The sequence below is a fragment of the Lissotriton vulgaris genome, chromosome 10, assembly GCF_964263255.1.
Source record: "Lissotriton vulgaris chromosome 10, aLisVul1.2, whole genome shotgun sequence".
In the NCBI taxonomy this organism is placed as follows: domain Eukaryota; kingdom Metazoa; phylum Chordata; class Amphibia; order Caudata; family Salamandridae; genus Lissotriton; species Lissotriton vulgaris.
This window is the reverse complement of record NC_141698.1, coordinates 40643865-40664546: the sequence shown is the minus strand read 5'-3', so window position 1 is coordinate 40664546 and position 20682 is coordinate 40643865. Positions and strand designations below refer to the sequence as shown.

Sequence of the window (20682 nt, the reverse complement as noted above, 5' to 3'; positions counted from 1 at the left end):
CTGAACGTGACTGAAATATGTACGAAGCCCACACCTGATATTCGGGGTGCACCTTTTCCTGAGTCCGGCCATGTGTTGTTTGCAGATGGTTCGTGTTTGAGAAATCATGAAGTAAATCTGAAAGATGCATTTGCTGTTTCTACAGTTGCAAGTGTTGTGGAAATGTCATGGTTGCAAGGAGTGTATTCATCTTAGGTGGCTGGGCTGATCACATTCACGATAGCTTGCAGCATTGCAGACCAACTCTGTTACAATTTTTACTGATAGTTAGTACGGCCTTGGAGTCGAGCATGACTTCGGGCAACTGTGGTCACAGCGTGGGTTCAAGTCTTCCTCCAGATCACCTATACAAAATGGAGAAAGTGTAAGGAACCTTTGCGGTCTCTGCAGTTGCCTTCGTAAATGGCAATGGGCAAGTGCGAAGCTCCCAAGTAGGGCACTGGCTATGTGACAGTTGGCAAAAATGATGCTAATTAATTGGCCAACTAGTGTGCCTTAAATGCACATTCTGTTAGTGTTTTGGTGTTAACCTTGATTGAGACCTGGGACTATGAGAAGAGATTACAAGAAGTTGCAGAAGAGCAAAGCTGGGTGCGAGCTGGGTGTACAAAAAGGCATGATGAAGTTTGAATTTACTCTGGTGGTAGAGCTATATTACCTGACAGTTTGTTACGACCTATAACTACACATTATCATGGCCTTGTGCAAGTAGGAAGAGATGCAATGACGTGCCTATTTTGACAGACATGATTTAATCAAAGGTTTATATTGAGTGCTCAGACTCTTTGTCACGTCACTGATTTGTAGTGTGCCAACAACAAAATTCTGGGAGGAAAATAGCCCTTTGCAATGGTTTGTGATATGTTTTGGATAATATTGAATATGAACATACATTTGATGTTTACGAGAACTAAGGAAGATATTTAGAAGGAGTCAATCCAAATTTTTCTTGTGTGTATTATATTTGTGGGTTACCAAAAGGATGGTATGTAAGGGGTTACCTGGGAGATGTTTTTCCAAATGTTTATCATGTGAAACAAATTTAAGAAGACTAAAAAGAGCACAGTGAGAGAATGAATAGAAGTGCTGATGCGAGTGAAATAGTGGGTGATATTTCTTAAGCTTTAATCCCTTTTGTAGGAGTGGCACTAAACTCACAAAAAATTTGAAAACTGTCTAGCATACTTGATAAACTAGCCACCAGTACAGCGGGGGGATTTTTATTTTGTGGATTTTAAAATGATCTTGATAAGATCAATGGTGGTGCTGACATGCCTTGACCTAGACATACTTCTTGCAAAGGAGTGCAGAGTCTGTCCGTTGTTATAGGTTCAACAATGTTGTGCCTACATACTGGAAAAAAAGCAGAGACTTAGAAAACTACATTAAAACATTACTGACTTAAATAAAGATTTGAAAGGGTTAAAATCTAAATGTGCGGGGGAAATTACAGGAAAAGAATTGTCAACTGTTAGCAAATGGTTCGGTAACTTTGGTAAAGGACTAGTGATGTCTATCTTGAGACCATTAGTGGCATTCTCTTTGTGCATAATGCTGAAGTTGCTGTTTACATCACAATGAACACATTTTTGATAAACAAAAACAAATGTGCACCTTGCATACATCTAGAAATTAATATCAAAACTAAGGAAAGTTGAGGTACAAGCACCGTGAAAGAGTGCTTGGATTTGGATGAATAGATGAATTTGAGCTACAATGTGTTTAACATGTTTCACAAATTAAGTACTTTACCTTTTAAACAAAATGCCAATAAAAAGTATTAGTGAAAATGCTTGCTATAATGGAAATTAACAAAGAAATATTATTGTAAATGAGTCTCACAGGCAAATGTGTTAACACAAGTAATGTAACCTACCATCTTTAGTTTTCTATTGTAATGCACCATAGAGATAAGAAAGTGGTGAAACATTAAAATGATACTAGGAAAATGGATTAAACTTTCAGAAATGATGCTCTATAATATTTGGAGTTCCGATATATGTAAATCAAAAAATAATATTAACTTTTGAGAATATTTTACATGCATGCATTTTTTTGTGGTAATCCATAGTTAAAGTGGACCATTTCTATGCAATAATCGTTGACAACATTATAGTTTTTTCCCATGTGATAGAACATATTGAAAATGTTATGTTTGAATTTAAACATGAGATTCTCTTGCTGACTAGCAAATTATGACTTTAAATGCATCAAATTGTTTTTTCCCTTAGATTTGCATTTTTTCTTAGTTGAAGAAGTGTTGCTACGTTTTCAAAATGTTGCTTTTTCTGTTCTTTTCTCATTGCCTTCTGGAGTAAGCAGCTACTTTTCTTTACTTCTTTGTGTGGAAGCATGAGAACTCCTTTTTTCACTTTAAACAATGAAGAGAAGCAAAGTAAATACATTCTGCGTCAACTAAAGTATGTAAACAGTACCCGCACAATGTGTTCACCCCCCGACAGAGTAAGGACCACCACAGACACCTGAACCAGTCAGCCCCCTCCACCCCGCGCACACTACCGTATCTCCACATCTAACCGAAGCAAGATTCCAGGGATATGGGAAATCCCAACTAAGCACCGTTGGAAACCTCCCACTCTCTTTTAGTTCCTCCCTCCCTCTGGTTTGATCCAACGGTTAGAAAAGTTTGCAAGTTCAACTTGGAGGGGTACCCCCGCCAGAGATTTCTTGGGAACGCATACAGACAAGGTTTACACAGCAGCATTAAGGTACACACATCACGACGACCTCGTCAGGTACACCCAGAGAGACATATCACACCTAAAATGAGACGCAGGGTCACCATTACGCTAAGAGAGGAGTGTCAACCTTCCCCGACAGTTCTTTATCATAAGGTGCACAACACTGACGCTGCAGTAACATGTTGTACGTACACATGGACCAACCAATTCAAAAACGGTTAGATAACACAATGCTCATGTATGGAAACATCTATCTGGTTCTTCTTGTTTTTGTATTTTTCACAGCATTTCACTAATGTACGGAACCATATCTGTCATAATGAATGCTAAAACCCAATAAGAAATAAAAAAAACAAAACAACTAAAGTATGTGAACAGAACGGACATTAATTTCCCTTTATTGTAATGGGAAGAAAGATTAAACTTACCAATTTGTACATTGTGATTGAAAGTGCAGTCACATGGTGGTCAGACCATGGTGGTATGACAACAAATGTCACAGTTTACTATTGGAACTGTAAAAAAGTGTTCCATAGGAGGAGGTGCAGACTCTATGCTCTTCCTTGTTGACTTTCCTGAGCATACGTAGTGACTTGGACTTTTTGCAGAGAGCATTCTGGTCTCTATTGAAGTACCCCTTTCTTGCCCCTTCAACTGATGCTATTTTGCTAATGTACTTCCCATTGGACGATTTGGAGCTATCAGTGGGAAACCATATCTGAACTTTCCCAGCTCTTTGCTCATTTCATTTGCCCATGCCCATGGACTTTCCTCTAGTGTATTTTAATGTGATCGCTTTTGCAATGCTCAGAGAATTCTTTTGAAGAAAAACCATCCTTTTGCCTTTATTCGTTTTAAAGCCTATGTCAACCCATCCTCTATTTGTTTTTTGTACTCAGCTATAGATTCATTTCAACTATTGGGGTATTTTATATTTTGTGCTGGTAGACCTGTGGTCAAGCTGCATCAAAATGTTACTTATTTTCATCGATTTTGGATCTTTCACACAATAACTCATTATTCCAAACTTATCAGAGTCTTTTATTGATTGTGTGTAATATTGTTTATATGGAAACTGTGTTTACCAGTATTTGATTTTTAATGCATTATGGAGATAATCATGAATTGGTTACAAAGCAAAAGGTTCTGTTTCTTCTGTTCTGCATAGCAGTTGCAGAACTGCTAGTTTGCATGAATCTTGCAAGACTGACCTTTTTCAGAAGGGTTGGATGGCCAACAGTCTGACACCTTATTTCTTACCCCTCACTATAACCAACAAGAACTATTGGAAGGCCAATGCCTTTTTGGGAAATTAATCTGATTGTTATTGCAGAGTGAGTAGTGTTAGTTTTGGGCCTAGAACAGACACAACAGCTTCATGCAACAAGAGCTTTATGAGTAACCAGGAGAAAGTTATTCTGTATCTGTATAAATTGTATATATGAGTATTGGACATAGAAGGCACTCTGAGTTTAGTCTACTAAAAGAGGGTCATAAAAGACTGGAACCTTTTGAGATACTTTTGAGTGTACTGGCCTGAGAGAAAACAGAGTGTGTCCCCTGCCCTCCAACACTTTAAGACACAGAACTGTTTAATGGCTCCATCTTCTAATTAATTTTTAATTTAAAACATTTATAGAGCGCGGCTGTCACCTGGCAGGTATCCTGGCGCTGGTAGCTTACTCCTGGGTTAGAAGCGGAGGGAGTTGATTAAGGGGGGGCAGGGGTGGAAGGCTGGGGGAAGAGCCATGTTTTTTTGGTGTAAGAGTGACATTCATCGCCACAGTTGAAAAGGTCCCTGAATTATAATTGCCTTGTGCAGGTTCATTTACTTTAACAATTAATGTCTTCTGATCCCCTTATCGATTTTGTTGCATTTTGATCATATTTTAATGCTTAAAGTTGTCACATTTTTATTAAATTAGTATAGGCATTTTATTGGTGTGTTTCATTACTTTAATATTTTTTCTGCTGCTTAAATAATCAACATTCGTATTCTGCTGATGTGTCAATTCTAACAGGAGTTAAGCCCATTTTATTTCAATATTATTAGAGTTTGGCCACATAAGAAACTAGAACACTAACTTGATGGACATCACCCCCCCGCCCCCCAGATAATCATTCAGACAATGACACTCACCCCTCGCCGGATAGTCAGAGATTTTCAAGAAACATATATAAACATATCTCTTAATCGTAGCATAAGTGAGACTCAGGGTGAAAACAGAACTTAAGTTTCCCCTTACCCACATTGCTACACGTTATGTTACCTTTATCTCAACAAAACTTTCTCTTGGATACAGCATTAAGGAAGGGCTGCAAAAGGCCGTCCAGGCATTTCTTTCCATCTATCATTGTAAAATGATACTAGAAGTAAAATCAAAGATCAATCTTTTGTCTATTCTGAAGAATCACTTAGATGTTTGCATATGTAGGTTTTACAGACATACACACAAATATCTTTTTTGAGTGAAAAATGTTTTTTGTATTCGCAAACTTTAGGTTTCTCTTCATGAAATATTTTGCTCACATGGTGTTTGTGTCAGTAAATCTTCACAAAGGCATAGAGAGAGAGAGTGGGTTCTAAAGGGTGCTAATGTGTGGTAAGTTTATGCACATTCACAAACATAAATATTGGTGGGGATTCATAAATAAGCATGGGCGGAAAATCCGTTCCGCTCGCGGATTTTGCGGATTTTCGGTAAATTCGCAATCCGCGAACTCTCGCGAATTTACCGAAAATCCGCAAATTCGCACGCAGCTGATTTTTTTTCTTGGTGATACAATATTGCGGCGTTGACTTACCATCATTCAGCGTTTGCCGAGTTGATTTTCTCGATATTTTGCGAGTGCTGCGCCATTTTGGATCTTACTGCGGGATTCCGCGGGAGTTTGGCGACGCATCGCGAGAGTTGGCAATTGCGTACATGTAGGTGCGGCGGGCAGCAACAATCTCGCACTCGGGAAATTACAACATTTGCAATTCTGCACAAGAAATCCACTAGCAAGCAGAATAGACCTTCTGAAAATGATGATTTTTATCAGAATAACTCCTCAGGTTGACATTTGCCTGCACTTTTTTGGATTTGAGGCCTTTTGACTTTCTTTGGATCACTTTAGAAATCAACTTCCACAAGTAAGTTTGTTTGGGGCATTTCAGTTGCTGTTCTGCAGAAAAACGAGTTTTGCAAAACTGAAAGCACTCAGCAGGTGCAAAAGTTCACTCATCATTAGTAACCATTCCCTGTAGTACTTCCTGAGGGGCCCCTCCAGAGTTCAGTTGCCTATGTTTGTTTGGGGCATTACAGTTGCTGTTCTGCAGAAAAACGAGTTTTGAAAAACTGAAAGCACTCAGCAGGTGCAAAAGTTCAAACTCATCATTAGTAACCATTCTCTGTAGTGCTTCCTGACTGGGGCCACTCCAGAGTTCAGTTGCTAGTTGCAACAATTCTATGACCCTGCTCTGACCCTCACAGCAGCCTCATAGAATAGCTACAAGTAGGCCACAAAGGTCCTGGAAAAAAAATGCACTGCAACAGAAAGCAAATTACAGATAAGGAAGCAGGTGCCAGACTGGAATTTTAAAACAGTGACACATTAATAAATCAACCCCAAATTAATTCATGTCAGTTGAAGCAGGGCAGGTGTGCTTGCTTTTCCCCTCCATAATCTACAGTGATGAACCATAGGGTGGCATTGATGTACCAGAGGGTGGCATGGGTGAAACAGAGGGTGGCAGTGGTGAAACAGAGGGTGCTGTGAACCTGTGATGATGAACCAGACGTAGAAACAACATAGTCGCGACCGTTGCGAGCCGACAAGTAAGTTCGCAATTGCGAACTGGTACAAAACCCTCGCGAACTGGCAGAAACCCTTGCGAACACACAAAAAAAATCCGCAAATTCGCGAGAATTCGCGGATTTTGCGGATTGCAAGTTTGCAAATATCCAAAATTCGCGAACGCCAGATTCGCAAAATTCACCCATGCTTATTCATAAACCTCTCTCTGTGCCACCCCATCCTGCAAAAGGAGCAATCATTTTTCTGTGGAGAACAATGAGCATTTTTTACTTTTTGACAGATTTTCATGTGTTAAATTATCCGAATAATTTTGCCCATGATAACATGTACATGGTTTTTGAGTTTTAAATCTGCACCTGTGGAGATTGGAAGGGACAGACCTGCAGGTGCAGAAATTCCACTTTCTGTAAGATTGAGACCCCCAATTTTAGGCACAATATTGGTGTGGTTCTCACTCATGATACATTACACCGCATGCCATCCTCCTTTCTGTATATAAACAGTCTCAGCATCTAATCCAGGTTTTTCGAAGAGCACCTTTGACCTCCTTGTTCCGCAAGCTATAGATGAATGGGTTTAGCATTGGGGTCACTACAGTGTATACAACACTTATTGCTTTGTCATATTCTAAAGAGTAACTTGACGACGGCCGGAAGTACATGAAGAGGATTGCACCGTAAAACAATCCAACCACAGTAAGGTGTGATGTGCAGGTGGAGAATGCTTTGCCCCTCCCCTTTGATGACTGAATCTTAAGTACAGTGGATATGATTCTGACGTATGATATCAGAATGAATATCATGGGCCCCATGATGATGAAGGAGCCCTCAGTAAAAATGATCATCTCATTTACAAAAGTGATAGAACATGAAAGCTTTAACATAGGCGGGACATCACAGAAGAAATGATGGATTACATTGGAGCTGCAGAAAGATAACCTGGCACTCATAACTGTGTGCATCAATGCATGCAAAGACACTATCACCCAGGAGCCAGACACCAGTAGGGCACACAATCTCCAGCTCATGATGGTTGTATAGTGCATGGGATCGCAGATTGCTAGGTAGCGGTCAAATGCCATCACCGCAAGGAGGAAGCCGTCCATAACTCCAGCACAGAGAAAGAAATACATCTGGATGAAACAGCCATAGAATGAAATTGTCTTTTGCCCAGAAAAGAGATTAAACAGCAGTTTGGGCACTGTAGCTGTTGTCAAGCAGAGGTCGACCATCGATAGACTGCAAAGAAAGAAATACATAGGGGTGTGCAACTGATGACTTCTGATGATCACTGAGATAATGGCAAAATTTCCAATCAGGCTGGTAAAATACATGATGGAGAAGAGCACAGAGAGGAAACTATCATGCTTGGGATTACTCGACAGTCCCACAAGAACAAATGTATCCATGATGGTGTGATTATCCATCTACACTGGGTCAATTTGCCTGTAACAAGAGAGCAGAATAGACATCATTAATACACTATGATAGAAATGCAGCACATATGTTGAGCTCTTTGTCTCAATGAAAGAAATACAATATTGAAATTCACTACAATTGCCTACTGAATTACACAAAAGCTGCCATCTTTGGCCAAGTCCTAAGTTCATGGGTGGTGCATGTAAATACAGGGGGTGAGGAACAATCAGTGTGTTAATGGTAGTTAACAGTGCCAGCCAGTTTATTTGGTGATGCTTTTTCCAGATACTATTGGTGGCTTCAGTAATTTACCAAGTCCAGATGAAGTCAGACTAATTGGAGGAACATGCAAATATTATTCTAATTAAAGGATCCAAGGGGCCGGATCTACTATTATGGCAGAGTCCCTGACCTTTTTTGACCAATTAGCAAACTTTGTGTTCCTATCAGAAATGGCGAGTTACTTCTAAATCACAATGTAACATGTCTGAATTGAAGTGCTATGAAAGTATCGCAATAAAAAAATATTACAATGAACACATTATGCTGAATGAATGCACCTACATATATGCACTAATCAACATTATTTTGTGGGGCATTAACTAGCATAGTGCTTATTTAAAGCATAATATATTACCCAATAACCTAAATTAAAATCAGTTTGAGTCTAAAATTTGTTGTACCAAATTCTGAATTTCAAAGAACATAATGTCAGGAAAACTTGACAAAACTTAAATATTTAGCAGGCTCCACCTCCATGTAGATTGTTGCGGCATTATGTTTAAAAACCATTGGAAGATGGCGCACAGTAGTGACTGCTACTTAACGGGGTTGGGATGGATCAAAAATAAAAAATAATTTATCTGAAAGCCGGATGCCACCTCTCGGTCCTCTTCGGTCATTGACTCCTAGAAGCAGGAAGCATGCAAACCCCCACACTAAGCCAATCACAACACCACTATCACCAGCATAACAGCACATCATGATTGGTCTGAGCACCGCAATTTGGCTCAGACAGCGAGTGGTAGTCTGTGCATGTTCTCAACAGAAGCTGTGCAATACAGCCGGATGGAGAACATGCTAAGTGCGCATGACTCTTTGGCCGGCCCAAGATGGCCTGTCTCACTGTCATGTGCACTTAGAGATACCCCATCACGATTCTCCCTGCTCTGGCCAGCCCAGACACGCCGCACCTAATACATGCGAAAAAATTAAATGATTGTACCATTAGGTTATTATCATTCTATGTTTCCTCTTTGAACTGCTCACAGAGCAGCGGGGTGACACTCCTCCGTCTTCACTGAGGAGCTGCCCTGATGCAATGCTCCAGACTGATATTTATATTTCTAGCTAGCCTTGCTTTTTCAACCCTGCAGCAATCTCAAACTGCTATGTGCTGCCACAATCAAGAGTGTAGTGCTGTTCTGCATCTTGTGGCATCATTATGGTCGTCTTTTCTTCTACCGAGGGTGCCAGCCCCAAGCATCTTTTACTTTCATTCCACCTGATGCTCTGAGTCCCTTCTGCTCTCACCATTTCAGTCTCCTTGGCCAACATCTCTCTGCTTAAAACCCTCTTCACTGAATACTTGGATCAACATGCAGAAATAAAGCACATAATTATGCTTCTTCGCATGTTATGCTCTATTGTAAAGAACTCAGACACCTCTGTGTAATCTCTGTTGAAGTCTAAAAGAAGTAGATTTTAGAAAAATGCAAGTGAATCTTAGGTGCAAATGAAAATAAAAACACCTTACTGTGGGTGCAGTATTGAGATCAATGTATTTAAGAGTGGAATCTACACCATTGGAATCTGACGTGCACTCCATGGTGCATGGTAAATTTGTTGTCTTTGCCAATGCTTATTTGCTCTTCTGTTCCACCCTCCACCCATGGGAGTTCATGTGTGTCCTCCTAGATCCCTTCCCCCGCTCTCTGTTTCTGTTTTTGCTCCCTCACCCCTTGCTCCCCTGTTACGTTTTTATTATCTATTGTCCTCCAATGGCTCTCTATTGGTTTCCTTCTTGACATCAGTAGCTTCCTGATCCCACTCCCTATCCAGCGGTCCATTTTCGATTTGTTCCCACCATGCATACTCTATTTGGTACCCTCCCTTTCACATCTATTACTTACAAGTGATTGTTGGTCCTGCCGACTCCGGCATTTTCCTACTGACCAACACATTTTTTCTATTGTCTGCCAATCGCTGATCTAGTCTATACTGTAAAAAGGTGTCTTTAATCATCCTCTTAGTTAAAGATAATACTACCAAGGGAATAATTAATGTACAATAGCCAACGAATACTTAAAGCTTTGTCCAAGGCAGGACAATATTAAATAATTATTCTGGTTAGACCAGTTTCTTCTTTCACCTAGAGTGAAAGCCATAATAACAAAAGTCTCACCAAAAGAAGATCTTCTAAAAACTGCAATCCGATCTCTTGATGTAAAATTGTATTTGAAGCAGAAGAGACTAAACATTAAAGTTGTTTTAAAAAACTATTTTGTTCTATTTGCAAAATGGTACCCGTAGCATAACCCCAGAGTCTTGCCCCATATGTGGTAGTAGTCACTCCTTTTGCTGTGTACATTGTAACCTTTTCCTTAATAGGTCGCCTACGAGATTTAGAGGAAAACTTAAAAATCCCCTATAAAATCCTACTTTTTTTAGCCTTGATATTCGCCACATGTTGTGACCCTGAACCATTACCCGCAAATAAAATGCCCAAATAACAAAATATTTCACTTAAACAATTGGGGTTTTGTCAATAAAAAAGGTTCTACATGGTTTATGCTTTGGCCATAAATTCTTCAAAGGCACTCATCAGTCTCTGCAAGCCCACCGTTGTCCAAACAACTAATACAGCATCATTAGCATATAATAATAATGGTATAGGGCATCCAGCCACCTGCAGAATGTTGACTGTGGGGGATTATCCACCCCTTTAGTAAAAAGAGAACAAGGCAATGGTGCTAGCAATCAACCTTGCCGAATCCCTCACTCCACTTTGAATTTAGTTGAACATTCCCCTTGGGGTCAACGCAAAATTGACTACATAAATTCTCTTAAAGACAGGAGAGAAACCCAATAATTTGTCTATGTGCACCAAGGGAAATCATTGTTGACCAAAGTATATTCTGGTTGATCAAATAAAAGGCTTTTCTTAAATCAGCAAAACATAGATATAGGGCACTTGCCTTGACATTAGTATATTTCCAAATGATTAACTCCAAATTAACACATTTTCGACAGTCCCGGACTACTTCCTAAAACTAAACTCTACTTATTACTTTCACTGAAGAGTTCAGGAGGGAAATAGGGTGTTAGTTTTCAGGGTCTCCTTTATCCCCATTTTTATATATAGGTACAATGATAGAGGTGCCCCAGGAAGCTACATTAAACACCCTAGTTAGGAAACCCCCCCCAGTGTTAAATGGCAGATTTTTAAACATTTACCAGTACCCCATCTGGTCCAGGTGCCCGTCACCCAGCACTGACCTATATTGCCAAAGAGACTTCTTCATTAGTGATCTCCAGCAAAAGGGGTCTCCATTCATACGGAGAACCTGACACCCCCTTCGACATCCCCACTGGTTTGTCAAAAAATGTCAGAGAAGTGTGTCACCCATATGTCACAAGGAACAAGATATCAAAGCTTGGCAGTATCATCACTTTTTTGAAAAGGTGCGTTCACTGTATCCCAGAACAACTTAGGGGCCCATTAGCATATCGGGCGGATCGCCACCGCCCGCATGGCAGTGGCGATCCGCCCGACATATGTGCCCACCCGCATGCCAATTCCCCCCCGCCATATTACTATGGTGGGGGGACCCCGGTGGACGGAAAGACCGTCCGCTGGTTTTCCGCCGTTAAGCAATCCGCTTGCCTGTGTGGCAGGCGCATCCTAATGGGATGTGCGGGACCGCCGCACCCTTAGCAGGCGGCCCATATCCCGGGAGTATGGCAGGCAGACAAAGTCCGCCCGCATACTAATCAGCCCCTTAGTATTCGTATTTTCCGTGGCAGAAGACAGGTTTTCTCATGCTTTGGCCTTGAGTGTTTTTTTCCTTAAAGCCAGGGCCTGTCTATATTGGTTATGCAGGGACTTAATAACCAAAGTGTCGTGTGATGGACTACATAAAGCATGTTTAAGTGACCGGAGAGCTTTGGCACAAGCATTGTCAAACCATCCGCTTCTGTTTTTCTGTGATGTAGTTGGGCAATGGGTCACAAATGATTTTATGGAACTAACAACGTGATTAAAATTATTGACTAGCATATTTGGTATAACAGCTTCCTGGAAGCAATAATTAATTTCCATTTAGTTGCTATTATTTTCTGTAGCAAATGCCACCCACTAAGTTCTTACACCGTTGGCCCTGTTTGGAATAATACTGCTCACTATGGGGAATGAGTCATATTTCTTACCCACCTCTCCAAAGAATGATAATATGATGGGATTGTAGGCCCAGATGCATCAAGCTAAAAACCGCTCGCAAAGGGGCAGATTCTCAGAATCTGCCCCTTTGCGACCGGTATTTTTGCATTTGGGATGCATCATCCCAAATGCAAAAATCGCAATTTAAGAAATCGCAAAATAGCGATTACTTAAATTGCTATTGCATTTAAGGAATCTCAAATTGAGATTTCTTAAATGCAATGCATTAAAGTTAAAAAAATAGCGATTTCGCTAATAGGGGGAGCAAATTACCGTGAAGTTGAACTTCATGGTAATTTGCAAAAACTTTTAAAAATGCATTTTTCAAAGATCCATTTTACACACAAACATGCCCTTAGGGCATGTGTGTGTGCAAGATGTACCCATATGCAGATTTCAGGGGTGCAACAGGGTGTCCTTTTGACAGCTTGGCACCCTTGAAATTGCAATCTCAATTTGCGAATCTCTAATTGAGAATCGCACATTGAGATTGTCTTCCCATTCATTCCTATGGGCCTCTTGGCCCATAGGAATGAATGGGGAGGTATTCCTTAATTGCGACTCACAATTTGCAAGTCGCAATTAAGGAATTTTAAGAAATCGCTATTTTTTAGTGATTTTTTTCATGCATAGCATTTTGCTATTCCTTATTAGCGAATCCTTATTTTTCGCTAATAAGGAATCGCAAAATGGATGCTTGATGCATCTGGGGGTTAGTCCCTTAGGACTGAAGGTACAATGATGGGGATACCAAACAGAACATTGGCTGAAACAGATACCAGTCCATGATCAATGATTGTAGAAGAATTTCTCCCAAACAGTGATTGTATTTGCTCCCCAATTATGTTGCAGCCACACCTCAGTAGCTGTAAATCATATTTGGAAATAATAGAATTCAACTTTTCCCCATTTTTTACCCCATCCTGATAAATGTGACCACATGCTCAAGTAGCAGATAGTGCACAAGCCTGCATATTGAAATCACCTCCCAATAATACAAAATTCATATGGGTAGGACCTAAACAGACTCCAAGGCCATTGTCAAGGGTCATGTCTCTTCTATGTGTAGTATCAAAAACACTGTTATAAATATTTACTATAAATATTTATGATCTTTCCCTCCCTTTTTTCCAGCCTCAATAATTGAAAATGTGTGCACACTGATGAGGTCTTCTTAGAATTCACTGAGATTTTTTTTGAGTTGAGAATTTGAAGCACTTATTTTCCCCACCCAGCTTGAGACAATATAACTTCCAGAAAATGTGAAGAGAGCCATTCTACATATACTGGGCTCGTCCACCAGGTTTCTTGCATTCATATAATATCAAAGCCAGATATAATATTAGTCCAGTTAGCATTTCCTATATTATACATTAGCCCACTCACATTCCATGTTGCCAACCTGTAGCTTCCCTCAAGATACTGACTTATAGGATCCATTGTTGGAACTAATGTGTATGGGCTACTAGGGCAAGATTCATAATTCCAATTAGCAATTAGCATTATCAGACTTAAATACGACTGGCTTGTGGTCTTTTGCCAAGCCAGGGATATATGCAGGAGCCTTAGTGGGAATATTATTCTCCTGACCCGTAAAAGTGACCCCATTACAATAATTCATAGAACCTCAACATAATATCTACCACTACTAAGTCAGTAATTGAGTTCTAGCGAGCTCTACGCCTGGAATCAATTAGACTCTACTAGGTCAGGAAAATAAGATAGAAGGGGCCTGCAAATTTCGTGCACCATCATGGAAATGGACAGACATCCGTAATTTTCTATAGAAGACACACAATGGGAGTAAGGCCATATTTCGAACTGCCAATGATGGTAACATTGCCTTTGCATGAATGTCTCCAGCACTACTGGGGTTTTGGAAGTTAATAACTATGCAGTCACCCTCAAAATTCTCCTTTAAAGGCCAAATCAATCTCATCCTCCTTGTAAATAGAATTGGTGTGACCTGGCAGGTGTAAACAAACAATTGGTACTAAGCCAATGAACAACCGCATTATTCAGGGATTTAGGGAATATTATCCAAGACTGCCACATAAGGGCATCGAGTGGAGGGAAGATTATTAGTTACTAACTTCTGAGAGGGCTTGTTTGTATACTGGGAATGTTTATCCGTTTGACTCAGGTAAAGTTGGCCCATGACGGGTGTCTGTGTGGATGGGGGCATATTACCATTAACATTACTCGCAAAGGCATGACTTAAGATAGTGTGAGCACTGGGATGAGCCATGGTGTCCACAGGGGGGAAAGGTTTATTTTCAGAATGTATCAGCCTAGATTTTTATGGCTGTGACACCTCAGCCCTCACTTTGGGGTCGATTCCGATTCTGGAGAAAAAACGTCCGTACGATTCGCATCCGGAGGCCTCTCCGTACGAATCGTACCCGTCCGTCTGACTCGCGTAGTACGATTCATATTTCGTGAATCCATCCGAATCGTCGCGATCCGTACGTATTGCAAGGCTGAAACCGCGAACCGTACGACTCGTACACATGCCGTACGACCTGATCAGTATGATCCGGAATGGGGTATGAGGACGCAATTCGTACGGTCCACATCAGGTAAAGGTGATTCGTACGGAAAAGCACACAATCACATACACACCATACGGTCCGTACGCCCCATGATCGCAGGGTACGGTGAGTACCCCTGCGATCATGGGGTGTACGCATCTTACCCCTGCGATTGCAGGGTGTACGCACCGTACACCCTGCGAACTTGGGGTATGGTCCATACAACCCATGATCGCAGGGTACTGTGCGTACACCCCATGATCGCAGGGGTGCGCACCGTACCCCGGCGATCATGGGGGGTACACACCATACCCGGGGGGGCGTTCCGTACCTGTTTGGAGGCGAACTCTGCTTTTACGGCTGTTTTCGGCTGTCGTAGGAAAAGGGTCGTATGGTGCGTACCCGACATGAATCGTACTTGCTGGGTCGGAAAAACCAGCTGCGAACCATACGGATGTCGCGTACAGCGGGTTCCGGGGGAGAATCGTACGGGGATTTCATTCGTACGGTCTCTGTACGATTCGTACGGAGTACAGCTCCTGGTACGAATCATACTTCGTCGTACATACGGAGTACGTTGCAGGGTACAATTTGTACGGGAAAAACGCAATGAACGGCTATTTGGAGCGGTTTTTCCCGAATCGGAATCTACCCCTATATGTGCATTAGGGAATTTCTCATAAAAGAAAGTAAAAATTTGTATTTCCTTCTCCAACCTCTCCAGTTTTTCTTTAAGAAGCAGTAATAAATGTTTAGAATAATTGTTAATTTATTCTAAAACAGGGTTCAAGAGGGTTTGTCTAAATGGTTAAAGTGATCAGCAGACCCCTGTAAAAGAAATAGATCGGGGGAGCGCAAATGAACAGTTATGTCATTCCATGACTCAGAGACAGGGCCTGCTCTGCTAGATCTATTTGTTTAGCTATAACTTCCATGGCATACACGAAAAAGGAGTTTATAGTGGTATGTTTTGGAATAGTACTTAGCTCTACTGGTATCCTAACACCTCCAACCTTGTGCTTACCCAAATTGCTACTATCAACTGGTTTTATCAAAACACTAACAAAATATGAGAAACTCTTAAGTACAGTAGGCCACCTACTGTCTCACTGTTTCACTTGATCATAAGATGCAATGGTTGTCTTCCAAGCAAAAATATCCCATGAATGCCAATCAGGAGTCAACAAACCAGACCGACAGAGACAGGCCCGGTCTTTGCCCAGGCCGCATCCAGACACGTCCCATGTGGCTCCTATGCATGTCCCACGCTGCAGGGGCCCAGGTGCTGGTGATAAGCGCATCCTGATGCAAACGATGATGCTGGTGAGAGAGGGCCAATCTGGGCATGCAGTTCTTGGCACTGTTCCCGGCTCCCTGGTCCTGACCTCCATCGGCTGCTAGCTCCTTTGGTTTCGCGTCCTTTGCTGTTTGGTGGAGATGTTCTCATGTTACTCTGCATCAAGAACACAGTACCAAATTCGATGTGAAATGCGCTCGAAGGGCCTTTTGGTAAGCTGTCCATCAATTTTAGAAAAGGAGGGAATCCCTGTGCATAGTACTAATTTGGACTGGCAAAGCAAATCAGGTGCAATTCCCACACACAAGGATAGCAATCAGTTAAGAATTACACACTTGTTTTTCCTGGCATCTACAATTTTATACAGCCATATGCATGTAAATGTAACTAGTGCTCATGTTAAATGGTCCAATACTGTGAGAGATCACATTTGTGCTATGTAAAACCAGGGGAAAAACAAAAGACATGTGTAGTAGTCGCATGATGCTGTAAATGGCCTCGTGGCATAAACGATTTGACATTCTTGATGTCACAATGCAATTAGAAGCATATGGCTACTACACATCTTTTGTTTTTCCCCCCGGTATTCACATAGTGCGAACTCAATTTCTCACAGTATAAGACTATTTAACATGAGCACTAGTTACATTTACACAGGACTTAAACCATTAGAAAACAACACATTACCTGATCTTCTTTCCACGCTGGGGCTGACTCTTTTCCATCCACCCTGCTGCCTGTCTGCTGCACAGAAGAGCTGTCTCACAAGCTATTTATAATAGTTAAGGGCAGAAGAGCACTGCAAGGATTGACTGGGATAGACGAACACAAAGTTCAATTGGAGACTAAAGGGGCTGTGCATCTGGTTCACCAACTCACAGGTGAGTTTGATCATTTACATTCTTATAGTAATTAAAAGCGAGAACCATGGACTCTTCTCTCACCAGGAAAGGACGAGAAAGAACCCACCCATCACAGTCACAGCAGATTGCGCTCTGATAGATGAATGATGCATTCACCTCCATCCAGGATTTCAGATGATTTCTAAAGTAAACTGCAAGGAAAATTGACTTCACCAAGCCTAAGAAGTTACAATCCTTAGTCCTTTCACGAAGTGTGCTTCAACTCGGGCACCTGCTAAGGTTAATATTGTAAATCCTACCTGTTGAGGTTTCATTTTTGTGAAATGAGCATCAAGGCCAGAGTGAAACCACAGCTGCATATTTAGCCAAGAAAATTCACAGTTTTGCACAAAATGTCTACCCAACTGGAGCACTTTCTACTGTATGATTAATAAATGCTGCCTATCTGGGTAGGTGTCCAGTGCAGGTTCTAGACTACATCTACAGCTGTATAAAGGACCACAAGGTAACAGGTGTGGCGATGCAAGTAATAACGGTGGGAGGGGTGGGTGTTATTTGACAGATGACAATGAGGAAAAATGTATTCTTTTTTAAATTTTCCCTCAGTGTAGTCAGTTGAATACCCCTCCACCCTGCCTCACCGCTCTTACCTGCACGGGCTGCTCCTGCAAGGTAATGTCTCCAGTCACCTTCTATGCATTTAAGTTTGGCAATGTGCTTGTTACTCAAACATCTCCATACAGAAATTAGTCATAAGATGTTTAAGAGTTTAATCGCCACAAAACAAGGGTAATTCTTCCTAATTATATGTAGAAAGCACTTCCCTCCCCAGGCCAATTTCTACTCCATGGATTCCATTCTCATGGATCGGGTTAATTATTGGAAGGGTGCCATGTGGCCTCCTCCCTGGGTCAATTTTGGTCCCTACCAACCCAAGCCCAGGGCCCAGCCTCCTGTTCCTGGGTGCACTGGAGCTCACCCAGGGCACTCAGTGTGCAGTGTTAGGGACTGCTGGGGAGCCACAATACCCTGTGGACCCTTGCATTGCTCCTGCAACCAGGTAGCTGCTAAAAATGTAGCTTCGTGTATGCAGGAGCAATCCTCTTATCTGTTTCACTGCCCGCTAGACAGAGGTGAGGAAACAGATAAAACTCCACTTCCAGCAAGCGGCAGCTGCTTCACAGCTCCTGCTTGCTGGGAGCAGAGTTTGTGTTTGCTGTCACTTGGCGGGAGGCGTATTTTTTTGTAAATATAACTAACATGTCTCTGAGTCTTTCTTTTAACATTTTTTAGCCCACAAAAGGAAATCATAAAAACAAGAGAGTCTTGCATCCCATCTAAAGAACATAGAGCACCAGCTAGGAGTGCTTGGAAAGATATGGTATGCTCTCACAGGGTTATGGATTTAATGACCTAGTACACAAACTGTTTTTTAATGATGCTGAGGGGCTGGTACACTCCTTGCTTCTCCCCACAGCACTAAACCACAACATTAAAAAAGCTTGATGGTGCCCCTACCCCTTATAGGGACACCACCAAACAAAAAACAAAAATGTAAATAATGATGGGGCACTCCTTCATCGATCAGTAAATAATAAATGTTTTTCCTGCCACTCATTTAATTTAGTTGGGGGAGCTCCAGGGCCTCAGCAGACATAGCGGGCTTCCCAGCCAGCACACATTGTGTGTGCCGACAGGAGACAACATGTTGTTTATTAAGCGGGAGTCCTGGTGCCCACCTGGGGCACCTACAATAGTAGTCTGTTGGGGCCATAGTGGTATCTCAGGGCCCCTGCAGCTCCTGTGAACTCCGTTTGGGGGAGCTGGCCACTTTTCTTTTGTTTATGTGTGCACCACGCCCACCCAGGGCATTCACAATGTAGGGGACCTTGGGGGCCACGGCGTAACTCCCCCTGCCACAGCCAGCTCCCCAATCAGCTATGTGCTGGCAGTAACTCGCCACTTTGCTTTGCGTCGACCTTGGCTAGAGCAGCATTTTTTTACTGCTGCTGCCGGCCAGGAACAAAGTTGAGTTCCCTGCCTGGGAGAGTGTGGGCAGGGTATGCCCACACTCTCTTCGGAAGGGAACCACAGTGTCCCAGAGGTAGGCTCCCTGGGACACTATGAAGTATTGCCACCCAGTTGGTGAGGGCCCAAGGCTGATCCACGCACAGGAGAAGGTTCCTAAAGAGAACACTCTGAACCTTTTCTTAGTGTAGGAGTCTTTTTGTACAAGTTTGCATGATTCAAAATCTAATTGCAGGTTCCATCTTCTCAGAATCTTAACTGTGATGAAGCTTAGTAATGATCAAATAAATAGTTCACCTTTGCAGCCCATGCTGGCACATCCCCTGCTTAGAGTTCACCAACAATGCAAAATCAATTCACTTGAAGGCCCTGCAAGCTTGAATTTTTGAGACAAAGTTTGCCTCAGTTTGTCAGCATTCCCTGCTGAAGTGACTGAAGGGGCTGTGCATTTGGTTCACCAAATCACAGGCACCGATGAATGGGAAAGTCTAAACTGCACATGTCAGGCTGGCCACAAGCAAAAGACCGGCGAACCTGACATGCGTAGTTCAGATATACAGCCCCAGGGGGTCGGGGCACGTAAACCACACCCCCAGCAGTACACCACCTTTCTTCCAGCATACTGAGTGCCCTATACCTGGTGGCAGGCAGGGGGTCAGAGCCCCCTTGACCTTATGGAGACCCTGATGGTTTACTAACTTTGTGGCAACCAGTACAGGAGTGAACCCACATACTGGTCCAGTGTGTGACTTGCATTCTGGTGAAATAAATTTCATACTTTTCACAAATGTGCTCTATGACCCTCCAACCCTTATCCTGTGTATTGGCATATAGAAACATCTCTGTATACCCCTTGTAGTGGTAGACCAACAACACATGCCAAACAGGCTGTGGGCACTATCCTAGAAATGTAGGGCCTGATTTAGAGCTCAGTGGATGGGTTGCACCGTCAGAAAGGTGATGGGTATGCCATCCACAGAAATATAAATCCCATAGGTTGTAATGGGGTTTATATTTTGGGGGACGGGATATTCGCCACCGTTGTTACGGAGTACCCGTCCACTTAGTTATAAATCAGGCCCTTAGTTACACATGCCTGACCCTAACACACCATGGTATAGGTCGCACAACCAGAGCCACCTAAATTAAATTAGGAACATAAAGCTATGTCTCTGGGGTGAAAATGCATAATTATTCTTTTTTATCTGTTTCTGGTAGCATCACCTAAATATTTCTTCCCCACAACTAGAGGCTCAACCTTATTTGAAGGTCCATAATCTAGAGTGTTGGCAATAAAAGAGGAGAGAACAATGAGGATATGCAGAGGGTGAGCTCAGCCTACCAAGCCCATCGCAGGCTCACATAAATCAATGACTTTGTGTAGAATGCTCTCCAAACATGAGAATGTGAATGTGGGTCATTATTGTGAACAGGTGCTACCCCTCTAGATCTGAAATAGGATTTCACCATGTTCTCTAAATTTATCCTCCTGCTTTGAAAGCCTTACAGTGGTGCTTCACACTGCATTGGCCACTTGCGATTATGTGAACACAGGAATCGGGGGTCTGGGCTGGGGCAAGTTCTCTTTAAGCTCTGTGCTTCAT

General features: G+C 42.1%; 1 protein-coding gene across 1 annotated transcript; it reads right to left on the bottom strand.

Moving 5' to 3' along the window:
* Positions 1 to 7008: 7008 nt before the first annotated feature.
* Positions 7009 to 7929, bottom strand: LOC147684484 (olfactory receptor 1f45-like). The gene has a single exon (XM_086939653.1). The coding sequence runs from the start codon at positions 7927 to 7929 to the stop codon at positions 7009 to 7011; it is 921 nt and encodes a 306-aa protein (XP_086795779.1).
* Positions 7930 to 20682: the final 12753 nt, after the last annotated feature.